Source organism: Drosophila navojoa, chromosome X (assembly GCF_054131105.1).
Source record: "Drosophila navojoa isolate 15081-1374.11 chromosome X, UAZ_NAV_1.0, whole genome shotgun sequence".
Lineage (NCBI taxonomy): Eukaryota > Metazoa > Arthropoda > Insecta > Diptera > Drosophilidae > Drosophila > Drosophila navojoa.
In genome coordinates this window covers 5,683,508-5,698,050 of record NC_142895.1, presented here as the reverse complement: position 1 = coordinate 5,698,050, position 14,543 = coordinate 5,683,508, and the positions used below count along the sequence as shown (strand labels likewise).

Genomic DNA, 14,543 nt, shown 5'->3' with positions numbered 1-14,543 from the left:
CTGAGTTAACAAAATAAAGTTAAATTGAAACAGGATTTATATAGATATACACCTAAACACACATGCTGGCACCTGTGAAGGTGCTGAAAAAGCATGAACTAAACTTGCAGATGCCAATGGGTAACACACTAAACAGAGAGAGAAAGAGAGAGAGAGAGAGAGCGGAGAGAAGGCAGCTGGGAGAGTTAGCTGGTGAGATAGAGAAATGGATATGCACAAGGTACTGAAGAATGGAGATGGAGCTATAGATAGAAAGATGTAAGGGCAAAGCAGAGATAGTAACTGAAATGTATTTTAGAAGAAATATATACAGCTAGGCAGAGACAGAGAAAAATAAATGTATCTAAGGAGATATATATGTACATCTTATATAATAAAAGAAGATATCAGAGATACACATAGAGAGAGAAAGAGAGAGAGAGATGGGTTATACTACAAGAATGAACGACAAAGATCCAATATAAAAGATAGAGAAATGGGAAGAAACAGAACATCTATGCAAACAGTGAGAGAAAGTGACAAAAAATCAGAAATATAAATACAGATACAGAAAGACAGAAATCAACAACGATATATGTATAGAGAGAAAGAGGAAGAGACAGAGAGATTAGAGAAAGAGGGAGAGAGAGAGAGAGAGAGATTAGAGAAAGAGGGAGACAGATTAGAGAAAGGGAGAGAGTAGAGAAAGGGAGAGAGAGTAGAGAAAGAGGGAGAGAGAGATTAGAGAAAGAGGGAGACAGATTAGAGAAAGAGGGAGAGATAGATTAGAGAAAGAGGGAGACAGATTAGAGAAAGAGAGAGAGTAGAGAAAGGGAGAGAGAGTAGATAAAGAGGGAGAGAGAGATTAGAGAAAGAGGGATAGAGAGATTAGAGAAAGAGGAACAGAGAGAGATTAGAGAAAGAGGAACAGAGAGAAAGAGAGAGAGAGAGAGTAGAGAAAGAGGGAGAGAAAACCCTATGTAAAGAGAAAGACAGTATACTATAGGTAAAGAAAGATATAAATATAGTAGAATAAACAAACAGATGGATAAGAACAAAATCTAGAGAGGGGAACGAAATGTATATTGAGGATTAGAGCTAGAGAAAGGTAGAGAGGGTGAAAAAAGAAGAAGAAAAAGAGTTACACAAACAAAGAGAGAGAGAGTGAGGAGAGAGTGTGGGCGTAACCATCATCTATCGACGTCTAGCCTAACCGAGCTAAAAAGAAATACACAAAGGATACAGTGAGATGAATGAAGATAATGTTCAACAATATATATTCAATTGAATGAAAATAACCCACCAGAAGCGAGCAACAAAATGTTAACTACAAATATACATATATGCAACTGCATTAGGTTCTCCATTTAGCCAATAAAATGCCAGACAGCTAACATGCAACACGACAAGTACACCTACATAGATAGCTACAGGTGTGTATATGCATGTATATGTGTGCCTATGCAAATGCCTAGCTGGACATGCGAATAATGCCTTATTGTAAGATATATAGAAATCGGAACATAAATGACAAGAAAATTATAATCAGAATAATGATAAGAGATCAACGGAAAGCAATAAGTGTTGCTAAAGTGTATAGAAAATGCCATGACCAAAATCCATACTGTCCAGATTGGGCTACAAGAATATAGTATATATATATGGCAGCTGTATGCCACGCCCACATTAACACAAAATATTGAAAACTCACAGTATGTACTTAAAAACTTGAAACGGATTATGTTGAGTGTAGTATATAAAGCCCGATTTTTTTTGTATGAATATATATGTATGTACATGCATGTATGCATATAACATATATGATATGTATTACCGTATACTTGTTTAGAAATCTAGTAATTATATTTAGAGAAACAGTGTTATCTTTTGGATATGCATTGACGATATTGCCTTATACATAGCATATATATATATATATAACTAGATGATATATTATCAAATTTAAATAAAGTGATATAATAACAACAGAGAATTTCAATTGGGGCGTGTATCTCTCAGACGGCTATAACAGATTTTTATGACGGTGCCGGTATCTACCAGTCGAGCAACGTCTGAGAGTAGTCGAAGGCCGTTCGAAATAAAAACAAACTGTAAGCGATAATGGTAGTTCCGTAAAATCAACTCGATTGTAAAGCAATAACTGTCTCTTTCCATATGGCAAATATGACGAAATTGATAATGCTAATGACAATGATAATTATTACATAGCAAAGATCTTGGCGAGGAAACCAAACATGAGGGTACGTCGGGCGAAAAAGTGCCCCTAATGCGTGAAGAATAAATTTAGATTGGTATAAATTATACGTCCGTTAGTCTCCAGCGACATTTCTAGTGAGGCAAGATGCTTCAGGCTCCGTATGCACTTGCTATAAATCTCACGGGGATTTCAGAGAGATGGCACTCTTTATCTAAACAACCAGACCATACGCTGCTGGCACTGTAAATAGTTGACTGATAACGAAAACTATACGAAATGATAGCTGATGATTGTTGATACCAAGAATTCTTGTTTTGCCAGAAAGAGAACAACTAGATCGTTGCTGGGGGAAAAGCACGCGACTGGGAGATACCCTGAGATCTATAGAGATCTGCATCAAAACTTGCATATTTATATATTCATTATGGGAACCTATACAATGAAGTAAAATTCTAGACGACTTGGGGTATATCTTATATCTTTTTATCGATAACAAAATGAGAGTTAATGAAAAAACTCGTACTACACATTGTAGTTTACAAGATCTCAAAGATCACACGAAGGTATAGACGAGAGCGTGGTAGAGTCAATAGAGCCTATATTCTTGATGAAGATGGTGAGCTGGGGTGGCTCTACCACGCCTTCACTCTCACAGAACCATCATGCCGCAACCCCCCCAATTTCAAAGAGTCCGGGGTATAGCGAGTGCTGTGCTGTGGACCGATGGTAAATAAAAGGTAGATCCCATCTGAACGAGACTACTCTATGTGAATGGTTCTTGCCACGGAAGTTTCTGACACGGCCATTCCAGCGTTAGGCGCTGTCCAAGCATCCATAGAGAGGCACACTTTTAGCTGGCCCTAATCTAATCAGCCTTCAGTCTTTATGGCTTAAACTAGCACCACAATTCAAACTAATTGCTACTGTCAGCAGTCAGAGGCTGATGATTAATAGTCAAACGGATGATGAGCTCTTCAATCTAGTCCCGGCGCGATTCACTCACCGGACGACTTCCGAGCAGCTAAGATGACTGCCGCAGCAACGTCAGCCAAATCCAAATCCTATCAATGGGTGGCCCCCGATGGAGGCTGGGGCATACTCGTCTGCATTGGCATGGCGCTGCCATTCGTAAGTGTGAACTGCAAATGGAAGAGAGGAGGAGAGCTATATAGTATATACATGCATATATTTAGTACATATGTATATGTGTATACCTACCCTCTATATACCACATATATATCTGATCCATGAAGGCGCCGCTTCTTACAGATCAGCGGCCTGGCAGCGTTGCCCTCGTTCGGCTTAATCTTCGGCGACTTCCTGAAGAGCATCGGCGCCGAGACGAGCGCCATTGCCATCATAACCAGCTCGTTCTTTTGCTCGTTGAGCTTTGCGGGACTCTTCTCCGGCTCGCTGTTCCGAAAGTTTGGCATGCGGCCCGTGGGCCTGGCCGGTGGCATCCTTTACTTTGTGGGCACGGGCATGCAGGTGTTTGCCAATACAACGCTGCAGCTGATCCTTGCGTTCAGTTTGCTGCAGGGCACCGGATTCGGCCTAATCATTCCCACCAGCTATACGTCGTTTAACAACTATTTCGTGAAGAATCGCGTCATGTGGATGAGCTTCGCCCAGTCGCTGATTGGCCTCGGCTCGATGGTCTATCCCATTCTGATGCAGATGCTGATGCAGACGTACGGCTTCCGTGGCTGTCTCCTGGTTCTGACGGGCATCAATGCGCACGCCGTGCTGGGCATGCTGCTCATGCATCCCGTCGAGTGGCATATGCGGCGCGTGCCCGTCGAGGAGGAGGAGGAGGCCCAGCAGTTGCAGCCCCTCGCTCAGCCAACGGTCGTGGTGCACATTCAGCCAGAGACGCCATTGACGCCGATACCAGAGCTCGAGTTCGGGCCAAAGGCAAATGGTGGAGCTGCGCCGGTTACCGATTCATTGCCAGTGTCACGGCTGGGCTCACGTCGTGTCTCCCATGTGGACGAGCATATGCTGAAGCTGATTTCCAGTCGCTCCTCCAGCATCACCAGCCTGGGCAACTGGTCTGGCCCGATAGTTGTCACCGATGCCTCGCCACAGATGCAGCACAGCCTGCAGGCATCGCGACGCCATTCCATTGTCAGCGATCCCATTGCCAATGCCCCGAATGCGGTGCCCAGTGCATCCGTTGGCAGTGCTGTGGCCAAGCGCAGCTGCTGGGGCGCCATTGCCGATTTCCTCGATCTGCCGCTGCTCAAGCAACCCATTTACGTTAACATCGTGCTGGGCATCACGTTCGCTCTATACTCGGACATCGCATTCTTCACCATTCATCCGTCCTATCTGTTTGAACTGGGCTACAGCAAGGTAAGTCATTATTCATATAGTCATAATATATTAAATATAAGTTCGAGTTGAATTGGAATTTACTCATTTCATCTTTTAAGTCACGCCGTATTCCCAATACGACTTCACTTCACTTAATCTCAACATCAAGAACTCTATTCATAATTTGATAGTATTAAATTCACTGTCCTCCATTTTGATTCTTTGCTATCTCCATCTCTCTCACTCTCACTCTCTCTCTCTCTCTCTCTCTCTCTCTCTCTCTCTCTCTCTCTCTCTCTCTCTCTCTCTCTCTCTCTCTCTCTCTCTCTCTCTCTCTTTCTACATACATACATATATATTAACACAAGCGTCTGTCAACGCCATAAGATTTTCTTATTCTCTAAAACATCTGAAATTCCTTCACTGATTTCACTGTATTAAAATCACTTTTATATTTATGCACGCATATCGAACTCTTCAACTCTATTAAATCTTAACTGTCACGCATGCTTTTTGTGCATTTTTTATTTCATTCTCCCCTATAACTTCACGTAACGTCAAATAGAAACGCGCGAATATCCAATGTAAAACTATCCGCCATAATAATTCTTTGCTTTGCTTTGCATTCATATACTTTCCATTTAGTATGCATACACACATACTCATACATACATGCATATGCATGTGAAGCAGCACCATGATCTTTTCTTATTCTCTTATTTCGTTATACACACGAACGTCCACGCGCATTCGCAACCTTCAAATACTAACTAGCTTATGTACTTCGTTTTTCCGTCTCCTTTATGCCTTCATGTATGTATGTATGTATGTGTATGCACACGAATGTGCCAAACTGTCTACCATCTTGATTCTTTGCTTTCTCGCATTCTCCTTGCTTACTTTCCGTTTGCTATTCATATACACGTACATACATACATTTGTATGCGTGCATATTTTCTTATTCTCCTTCTTAAGTTTAGCTAACCTCGTCTTCTTTATGCCTTCCCCTATGTGTATACACAAGAATGCGCCGAACTGTCTACCATCTTGATTCTTTCCCCTCACGCGTTCTCCTTATATACTTGTCATACATATATACATACATATGTATATATGTAGCATATGCACTTATTGAAGCAACGCCATATTGGTTTTTGATTCTCTTTTATATGCTATTTGGCCAAATCTGAAACAGAAATTCTTTCTTAACTGTCTTAAATTAAAAATTAAAAAAAAAAAAAATGTGTAAAACTGTTCGCAAATTTTCTTCTAATAAGTTGTCTGAACTTTTTTGAATTTATGTGTATAAATAAAATCATAAATAAAATAATATAAAAAAATAATAAAATAAATAAAATAATATAAAAAAATAAATTAAATAATATAAAAAAATAATTATATACATACATTAAATCAGAAAGTACACCGTGTATATGTACTTACTTTTTCATTCTTCTACATAGCTTCACATAATATTAGGAATCACTTTCGTAATTTTATTTTATTTCACTCACTTTTATTTGCTTTCTATTTATTAGAGCTGTTCGCATATTTTATTAAACTAGATTCACTTTTATTTAAGCTATTTTAATTATTTACTGTTTCACAACCTCATACTTCAATCACTTCTTTGCGACTAACTTGATCGGATTAAGTGAATTTACTTTTATATATATGCATGCAGAGCTGTCCGCCATCTTAATTCTGCTCCTTATATACACGATTTGTCATTTTTCATTTATTACTCAATTTATTTTATTAAATTCACTTTTATATACTCGCTTGTATAGAGCTTTCCGTTTTCTTGATTCTCAATTTTATTTCCTCGATTTGTAATTTTTCAAACCAACTTCAGAACTTCACTTGACTGTAAACTAGATTCACTTTTATTTAAGCTTTTTTTTTAAGAGAAATTATAAAATATATTTATTCACAACCTCACACTTCAAACACTCCTTTGCGACTAACTTGATCGGATTAACTGAATTTACTTTTATATGCTCGCAGGGCTGTCCGCCATCTTAATTCTGCTCTCTATATACACGATTTGCCAATTTCATTTATTACTCAATTTATTTTATTAAATTCACTTTATGTACTACCGCTCTTGCTTTTTCATTTTCCTATGTGTTCATAATTTTACCTAACGAAAAACTCTTACACTAATTTTTATAGATTATTCACTTTGCTATTTTAAATATTTACTGTCGCGCGTGCGCACTTCATATAGCGGCCTTTTCATTATTCTACATCACTTTGCATTTCTTTTCTACTAATTTGATTTTATTAAATTCACTTCTTTTTTTTTACTCGCATGTATAGAGCTTTCCGTTTTCTTGATTCTCAACTTCATTTCGATTTTTAATTTTTCAACTCAACTTCACAACCTCACACTTCAAGCACTCCTTTTCGACTAACTTGATTGTATTGAATGTATTTACTTTTATATATTCGCAGCGCCGTCCGCCATATTGATTTTGCTCGATTTGTCATTTTTCTACATAGCTTCACATATTCCCAATCATCAAGCATTCCTTTATGTTATGTTATGTACTTGCTGTCCGCCATGTTTATTCTGCACTTTATATACTTGCTTTTTTCCCCTACCCAGCAAAGAAATCTATCACTAATTTAATTGTACTAAATTTATTTTTATATACTCTTTCTTTTCTTAAAGCTTTCCTCCAGTTTTATTCTTTTTATAAATAACTGCTTTTTCATTTTCCCACATAACATAAAAAATTCCTCTACTAATTTGATTGTAGAGCTGTCAATAATTTTTATTCTGCGCACTTTATATACCTGGCTTTTTATATCATAATTCGTCGATGGCCCTCGTAGCTAGCACGTTTAATAATTTTTAGATTTATATTTTTTATATTATCTAATAAAAACATAATAATAATATATCATAATTTCACCTAACTTCAAACTTCAAGAATTGCTTTTTTCTTTATTCTATTTAATTTCATTTTTATACGTATTTAATTTTATTTCATAAATGCATTTTACTTAATTCTCTTTTATTTGCACAATTTCGAATTTTTCGCGCACCCTTTGTGCTTTTCATTTGTGCGCTTTAGCTGCGCGCGCTTAAGTCTTATATACACATACACACAAAATCGGGTAGCCTAACTATTTGCTCATGCACACAAAATTCGCAGCCCATGTACCTGCACACACACACACACACACACACAAACGTTTGTCCGCAAAAGTCTTCGCATGCCAGCCGCCATTTTGAATCAGCGCGGCAAAGTTTTGCGCAGGCCTAGAACTGTAAAATATTCTCTGTTATATACTTTGCTTTGCGTTTGCGCACACTTTCGTAAATAAGCATGCGCGAGTACATTGAAATTAACATTTGAAAATATTAGAGAAATATACAAACATATGTATGTATGTATGAATTTTATAAAAGCTTCGATTTTCTTTACTTGTTGCCAAAATAATAGACACACTTTCAGCAATGTTCATAGCAAAGCACTTTCGTACAACAAAAAAATAAAAAAAAATATGTAGATAAAAAATCTATATGCGTAAATATATTTATATATGTATGTATGTATGTATTTGTGTACTGACACATTCACAGCAAAAATTTGAAGTCTTTATACATCGCCATAATAATTCCTTGCTTTGCTTTGCATTCATATACTTTCCATTTACTTGCATACACACACACATGAAGTTTTCTTATTCTCTTTCTACGCCTGCCTCAGACATCAAGAATTCCGTTATACGCACGACGCGTGCTTGCAACCTCCAAAAACTAACTTGCTTATGTACCTAATTTTATTTCATATACATATGTACATATGTATGTATTTATTCAATTCTCTTTTATTTGCTTAAGTTTTCTTTATTTTATTTTATTTCATTTTTTATACATATTTAATTTTATTTCATAAATGAATTTTATTCAATTCTCTTTTATTTGCACAATTTAAAATTTTCCGCGCACCTTTTGTGCTTTTCATTTGTGTTCTTTATATACACATACTCACAAAATTGGCAGCCCTTGTACATACCTGCACACACACACACCCACGCAAACGGTTGTCCACAGAAGTCTCTGCTTGCCATCCACCATTTTGAATCAGCGCGGCAACGTCTTGCGTAGGCCTAGAAATGCACAAAAATCTCCGTTATATACTTTGCTTTGCGTTTGCGCGCACTTTCGTAGATAAGCATGCGCAAGTACATTGAAATGAACAATTGAAAATTCTAGAGAAATATATGTATGCATTTTTTTGAAAGCTTCAATTTTCTTTTTGTATCGCCAAAATAATAGACTCGCTTCAAAAAATGTTCATAGCAATGCACTTTCACACGCAAAAAAATAAAATAAAAAGATATGCAAAAATATTTATATATATATGTATTTATGTACTTACACATTCACAGCAAAAATTTTAAGTCTTTATACATTTATCACTTTATCACTTTGAATTCACAAGAAACAAGAAAACGAGATGATTTTTCAGAAAAGCAGCTTCCTCTGCGGCGTCCAAACGTAAACTGACTAAATAAATATTCTAGACTTTATGACGAGCAACCTCTGCCGGCAGAATTTTTGGCCGTTTTTAATAGGCAGAAAGCTAAGTTGGTCTCTAATTGTCTCATTCGCACGCCTAGCTAAAACTGCAGCCGAAGAAGAGATCAATAGGCAATCGGTCGTGCGATTTGGCAGTTTTCGGTGGGCAAAGAACCGTTGCTTCTTGGCGCTGCCAGCATTTAGAGAGATTGTTAGAGTTCAGTGTCATGGGAAATTTAAAAGTTCGTTCGCTCACATCAAAATCAGTTCAGTTCATTTTATTTTCATAACAAATATATGTTGCTATTATGTTACATATGTACTTATCAATTTTCAGCCTGATACTGCAAATATCATAGCTATTGGTGCAGCTGCGGATCTGCTATCACGCATATTTCTGGCCATTACTGCGTGTTTCATTCAAGTGCCTGCACGTTACATTTACTTGGCTGGTTCACTTTTCACTGTTTTTACCAGATTTGGTGAGTGGCATACATATGACTAGAAAATAATACCAAATCAATTAATCTCTTTATTTATCACTACAGCTTTCAACGGCATTACTGATTTCGTAGGAATGGCTTGCATCACAGCCGTGCTTGGTTTCTTGCGCACTTGGATTCATGTTCCGCTGCCCTTGGTGTTTGCCGATTACTTGCCAAAAGATCGGTACGGTAACTCAATTTTAAATTGCCAAAACTATGTGACAGTAGACTTTGTTTTTGTTTTTCACAGGTTTGCCAGTGGCTACGGTCTGTTCATGTTTACACAGGGTAACGGAATGTTCATAATTGGTCCAATCGTGGGTTATATACGAGATCGCACACAAGACTATTTGTTGGTTTTTCACATTTTGAACGGCTTCATGGCCCTCTGCGCTGTGCCATGGATCATCGAAATTTTATGCGTTAAATTTCGCCGGCGCAACAAAATCGAACAGAACAATGTGTGTGAGCACGACAATGGCAACAACAGGATGGTGCACTAAAAACTGTTTGGATGTTCTCATTTTATGCTTATAAAATAAACGAATGTTAGTTTTCATACACCACACGTAGGTATAATTGAATAAAGAGAGAAGCGAACACAAAACCGTTTGATTTCCCATTTGAAATTTTAAGAAAAGCTCTACCAAGAATATAAAACTATCGAGCAGCTATCGAGTATGCATTCGAATTCAAATCAAGCAGTTATATAAGCATTATTTTCATATATGCATATATGAATATTTGTAACTATACATATATTTATATATTTGTTTATTTAAATTTTTGGTAAGCTCTATTAGTTTTTCATTCCAAATTTGAGCTTGTGCGCACACAATCATCGCATAACATTTATGTTATCGAGTGCGAGTGACATAGCATTCAGCTTATCGTTGTCCACGAACAGCTGATAGTTGTGGCATGCCGCCTGGTCACACTGGTCACACGACACATCATATTTGTTTTGCTTGTTTCTCTTTTGTGCCCCACTTACTTTTGCTGAACCCCATTCCCCCCTTCACAAAATAAAAAGATATCAATTAAGCTCTGAACAAATGGTACTGCAACAAATCAAAGTGCTCCTGCTGGGCATCGTAACGCTCTTCCGGCGCGCCCTCTGCTGTTTCTCGCGACGCCGCAAGCTTAGCCACAGTGGTGCCGACCAGCTCCAAGCCGTGACTATTGGCGATTTCCCTGCCACAGCGAAGCCGGCGTCGTCGAGCAGTGGCGGCGCCAAGGAGCGCGACTGGAACTCGTGGGACGACAGTCCGCGGACCGTCGAGGAGCACATCGAACAGTATCGCCAGCGCATGGCCCAGCCGCCCACACCGCCCAAAGAGGAGCCCGAGCCGGACTTCTTCAGCGTAAGTGTATGCCCGAAGCGCTCCGAGCACACGCTCTCATTTCTGTTCATGTGCAGGAATTGACGCCAGTGATCAAGCCGCAGCCAAAATACTATCTGGACGATGCGGCGCCGACGCCAGCGCCCACAGATTTCTCAAGACTGAAGGCACAAGACATTGTGCCCATTAGTGTTAATGTAAGTGTAGAGGCGAGAGCAAGTGCATCTGTGCGCGGTCAACTGATCAACGTTCGCTTTGCAGGCCGATCTCGAGGACTGGGTGGATGACAATGCCGGCGGCTGGGAGGAGCTGGACACCTCCCAGACGAAACAGATCATACGGGAAAAACGGCGCGAACTGCGACACCAGCGCCAGCCGACGCCCAAGGCGCCGCAGCCGAGCATCGGTGCCCAGCGGATCAGCGATGTGCAGCGCATCGCGTAGCCGACATCTGACATCTGCCAGCATCTGCTCTAATCCATTCCTCGATCCATTGGCAATCTATTTAGCGACAAGTTTTTAGCTACCAATTGGCCTTAGTTTAATGAACCCCAACCTGAGTTCTCTCTCGTTTTATTTTGCTTTTCGCCATGGTTGGGCACAATAAAGCGCCAGCCACGAATCTATGCCTTTCACTCGCACTTCCTCCAGTCGCCGTCGATTGCATTTCCTGACGCGCTGCGGTTTGCCATTGCCCAATCATCGGTGTCCAATTGGTTTGGCCACGCATCGCTGGATCGCCCGCTGGCGTATATAGGCAGCTGTCGCTCGAGGCAGCGCTTCAAATCGCAATCGAAATGTTGCTGCTGACGCTGTTGCTGGTCGGAGCGGTCGCTGGTGGCTACGATCACAGTGTCAACTACTGGCAGGCCTTTGCGCCGGGCAAGCTGCTGCAGCGGCTGGACGCACTCACCAATGCCGATGACCTGCAGCCGGGCCGGGCTGAGGCTCTGGCGGCACAGCTGCCTGTGGCCCAGGCCAAGCTGGACGAGGATGCGGATGCGGATGAGCTAGAAACGGAAACAGATGCAGCTGATGATGATGACGTGGACGTGGAACTGGAGCCGAATAGCCACAGCGTCGAAGGCCATTCTGGCGAGGATTACGAGCGCAATTACGAACAGTTTGTGCGGCAGTATTTCGATCGCATACCCGAGGACAGCGACGAGGAGGCGGCCGAGCTGGAGGAGAGCGTTGAGTCCCAGGCCGAGGCCAGCAATCTGCAGCAGCAGCAGAAGCCCAAGCAGACGCAGCCGTCCAGCTGCCGTCGCGTCCGTCGCCACGGCCAGCTGTGCGAAATATGCCGCGAGTCGCGCAACAACGAGGTCTCCGAGACGTGCAGCTACTCGCACGAGGAGCAGCCGGCGCAGTACGCCTACGGCAGTGGCAGCCAGTACAGGCGCTATCGGGACATAGCGCCCGAGGAGGATCAGAGCGAGGAGCAGCCAAGGCAGTCGATGCCGACACAGCGTCCGCGTCCGCGTCGCTCTGGCAAGCGGCACACGACAATTGTGCAGCCAGCAGGAGGCGCCACCAGGAGCAGCAGCGGCAGCAGCGGCGGTGAGAGCAGCAGTCTCTGTGAGCGTCGCCTGGTGGGCAAGAGCGTCTGCTACGAGTGCAAGGATGGCGGCGGGCAGCACCTACGCCGCTGCTACGACGCCGAGCTGAACAAGCTGAGCAAGAGCAGGAGCAGGAGCAGCGCTCAGCCGAACGCCAAGCAGTCGCAGCAGCAGCAGCGCATCTACAAGCGCACCATCAGCTACAGCTATGCCCAGGGCAGCCACAAGGGTGAGGGAGATGGCGATGGCGATGGCCTGACCACAGCGGCTCCAGCTTTGGCCATGAATAGTACCGTTATGCCAGCGCTGGCCACTACGGCGTCCCCGCCTCCTGCTCGTCGGCTAACCAAAGTTGTGCGCCGGCGTCTGCCAGCCAAAATTACTGCTACTTAGTGGGCGTGGCAATGGCAATACTATACAAATCTATTGATTGTGTGTTTTTTTTTTTTCTAATTCTGTTTCGTATAATCTAATCTGTCTCTAATCTATATAAACCTACATATATGTATGTGTATATTGTAAGCTAAGCACTTGGCAATCGCGTTTATTCCAGACAACTTCGAGTTTTTCCTCTTTTGAGCTTGAATAAAACAACTACAAAATATATAGATCATTTTTAAATTTCATAAAGTTTATTAAACTTGAGGTTTTTCTAGGCCCATGTGCTAAATTACATTTTTGTAAATTCAAAAAAAAATTTTAAAAATATTTTTAACAAATTTTATAAAGCTCAAGAATCTAGAAAATAAATTAAAAAAATATATATATGTTCAAATTTTTCTAAAAGTAAAAAAAAAAACACATTTAAAATAAAAAAAATAAAAAAAAATTGAAAATCAAAAACAAATAGTTTGTGCAATTCCAGAATAAGACAAAATGAAATAAATAAATAAATAAATAAATAAATAAATAAAAAAAATAAAAAGTAATAAATCCTATATAAAAATAAATAAAAAAGCAAAATAAATTGAATATTTTTTAAAGAAAGGGTATCAATAAAAATTTTTGTATTTGAAAAAAAAAATCAAAGCCTAAATAAAATAAAATAAAAAATAAATAGAATGTCAGGGTATAATGAGAAGAATTTAATATTTGTCAATTTTTTTATTATTATTAATATTTCCTTTTTTTTTTAATATTGCAAAAAGTTTAGAACTAGAAAATATAAATAAGTAAATGTTTTGCGAAACTCCAGATTTATAAAAAAAAATAGATAGTTTTTTTTTTTTTTTAATTATGAATATCCCAATCTTAACACTGAGCAGCTCACTCTTTAGGAATAATTTGAGAGATCTCCCTTCTGGCTATATTTATCCGCATTCCGAACTTCTCTAGTTCAGAAACCCTCAGAGATATGTATGTAGATTGGCCAAAACACTCTGAAGACTGAGGAGATCTCTCTCTAAATATAGTTTCAAAAGTTCCGAGTAGATCATCTTAATTCCTGTTGTAGTCCAAGTTTAGTGCCATTAAATCTGAAAGTCTTACTCTCTCTCTCTCTCATTCTCTCTCTCCCTCTCTCTCTCCTCTCTCACTTTCTGATTGCCTTAGCTTAACGTTGCTGATCAGCATTAGGACTTTATGACGCATGAACTTTGCACACACAAAAAAAAAACCAAAGCAAAAAAAAAAAAAGCAATAATTGAGATCACATTAGTTAGATAAGCCGTTGCTTGGATCCACGTGAGGGCGCTTATCAGGGCCAGGCGAATGCGATTGGCAACTATAATTGATTTCAGATTGTGTGACAATATATATGTATATATATATATATGTATATATACTCTACCTCTACATAAATATATGTATATGTACACATCATATATGTATGTGACTGGGTTGCGACACCTGCCCCCCATTGGAGCAGCTGGCGAAAAGTGCTTACGACTCGAGATTGCATTCCATATATTATTGCAGTGCTTACAGAACGGCGATTCGCTTCACCTAGCCTCGCTCTAATCAAAAGTGGGCAAAACTTTTGAATTAGCTGTTGAATTTTGGTTGTGCAATCAAATGAAATGTCAACGAATATGATTTCGTTCTTCTTCTTCTTCTTGTTGTTTGTTTGCTTTATTTCGATTACTTGTTGCTTTTTTATAATACATA

General features: G+C 39.9%; 3 protein-coding genes across 3 annotated transcripts; all 3 read left to right on the top strand.

Moving 5' to 3' along the window:
• The first annotated feature begins 2,988 nt into the window (after nucleotides 1-2,988).
• Nucleotides 2,989-10,142, top strand: LOC115564553 (monocarboxylate transporter 9). Its single transcript, XM_030389006.2, has 5 exons — nucleotides 2,989-3,325; nucleotides 3,467-4,552; nucleotides 9,388-9,532; nucleotides 9,599-9,719; nucleotides 9,786-10,142. The coding sequence occupies exons 1-5, from the start codon at nucleotides 3,224-3,226 to the stop codon at nucleotides 10,036-10,038; spliced, it is 1,707 nt and encodes a 568-aa protein (XP_030244866.1). The 5' UTR covers nucleotides 2,989-3,223; the 3' UTR covers nucleotides 10,039-10,142.
• Nucleotides 10,143-10,462: 320 nt separating this feature from the next.
• On the top strand, nucleotides 10,463-11,500 carry LOC115564556 (uncharacterized). Its single transcript, XM_030389009.2, has 3 exons — nucleotides 10,463-10,899; nucleotides 10,956-11,075; nucleotides 11,140-11,500. Exons 1-3 carry the CDS (start codon nucleotides 10,591-10,593, stop codon nucleotides 11,320-11,322), a joined length of 612 nt encoding a protein of 203 aa, XP_030244869.1. The 5' UTR covers nucleotides 10,463-10,590; the 3' UTR covers nucleotides 11,323-11,500.
• A 145-nt stretch (nucleotides 11,501-11,645) lies between these two features.
• LOC115564555 (uncharacterized) lies at nucleotides 11,646-12,942 on the top strand. The gene has a single exon (XM_030389008.2). The coding sequence runs from the start codon at nucleotides 11,676-11,678 to the stop codon at nucleotides 12,828-12,830; it is 1,155 nt and encodes a 384-aa protein (XP_030244868.1). The 5' UTR covers nucleotides 11,646-11,675; the 3' UTR covers nucleotides 12,831-12,942.
• The last annotated feature ends 1,601 nt before the right edge of the window (nucleotides 12,943-14,543 follow it).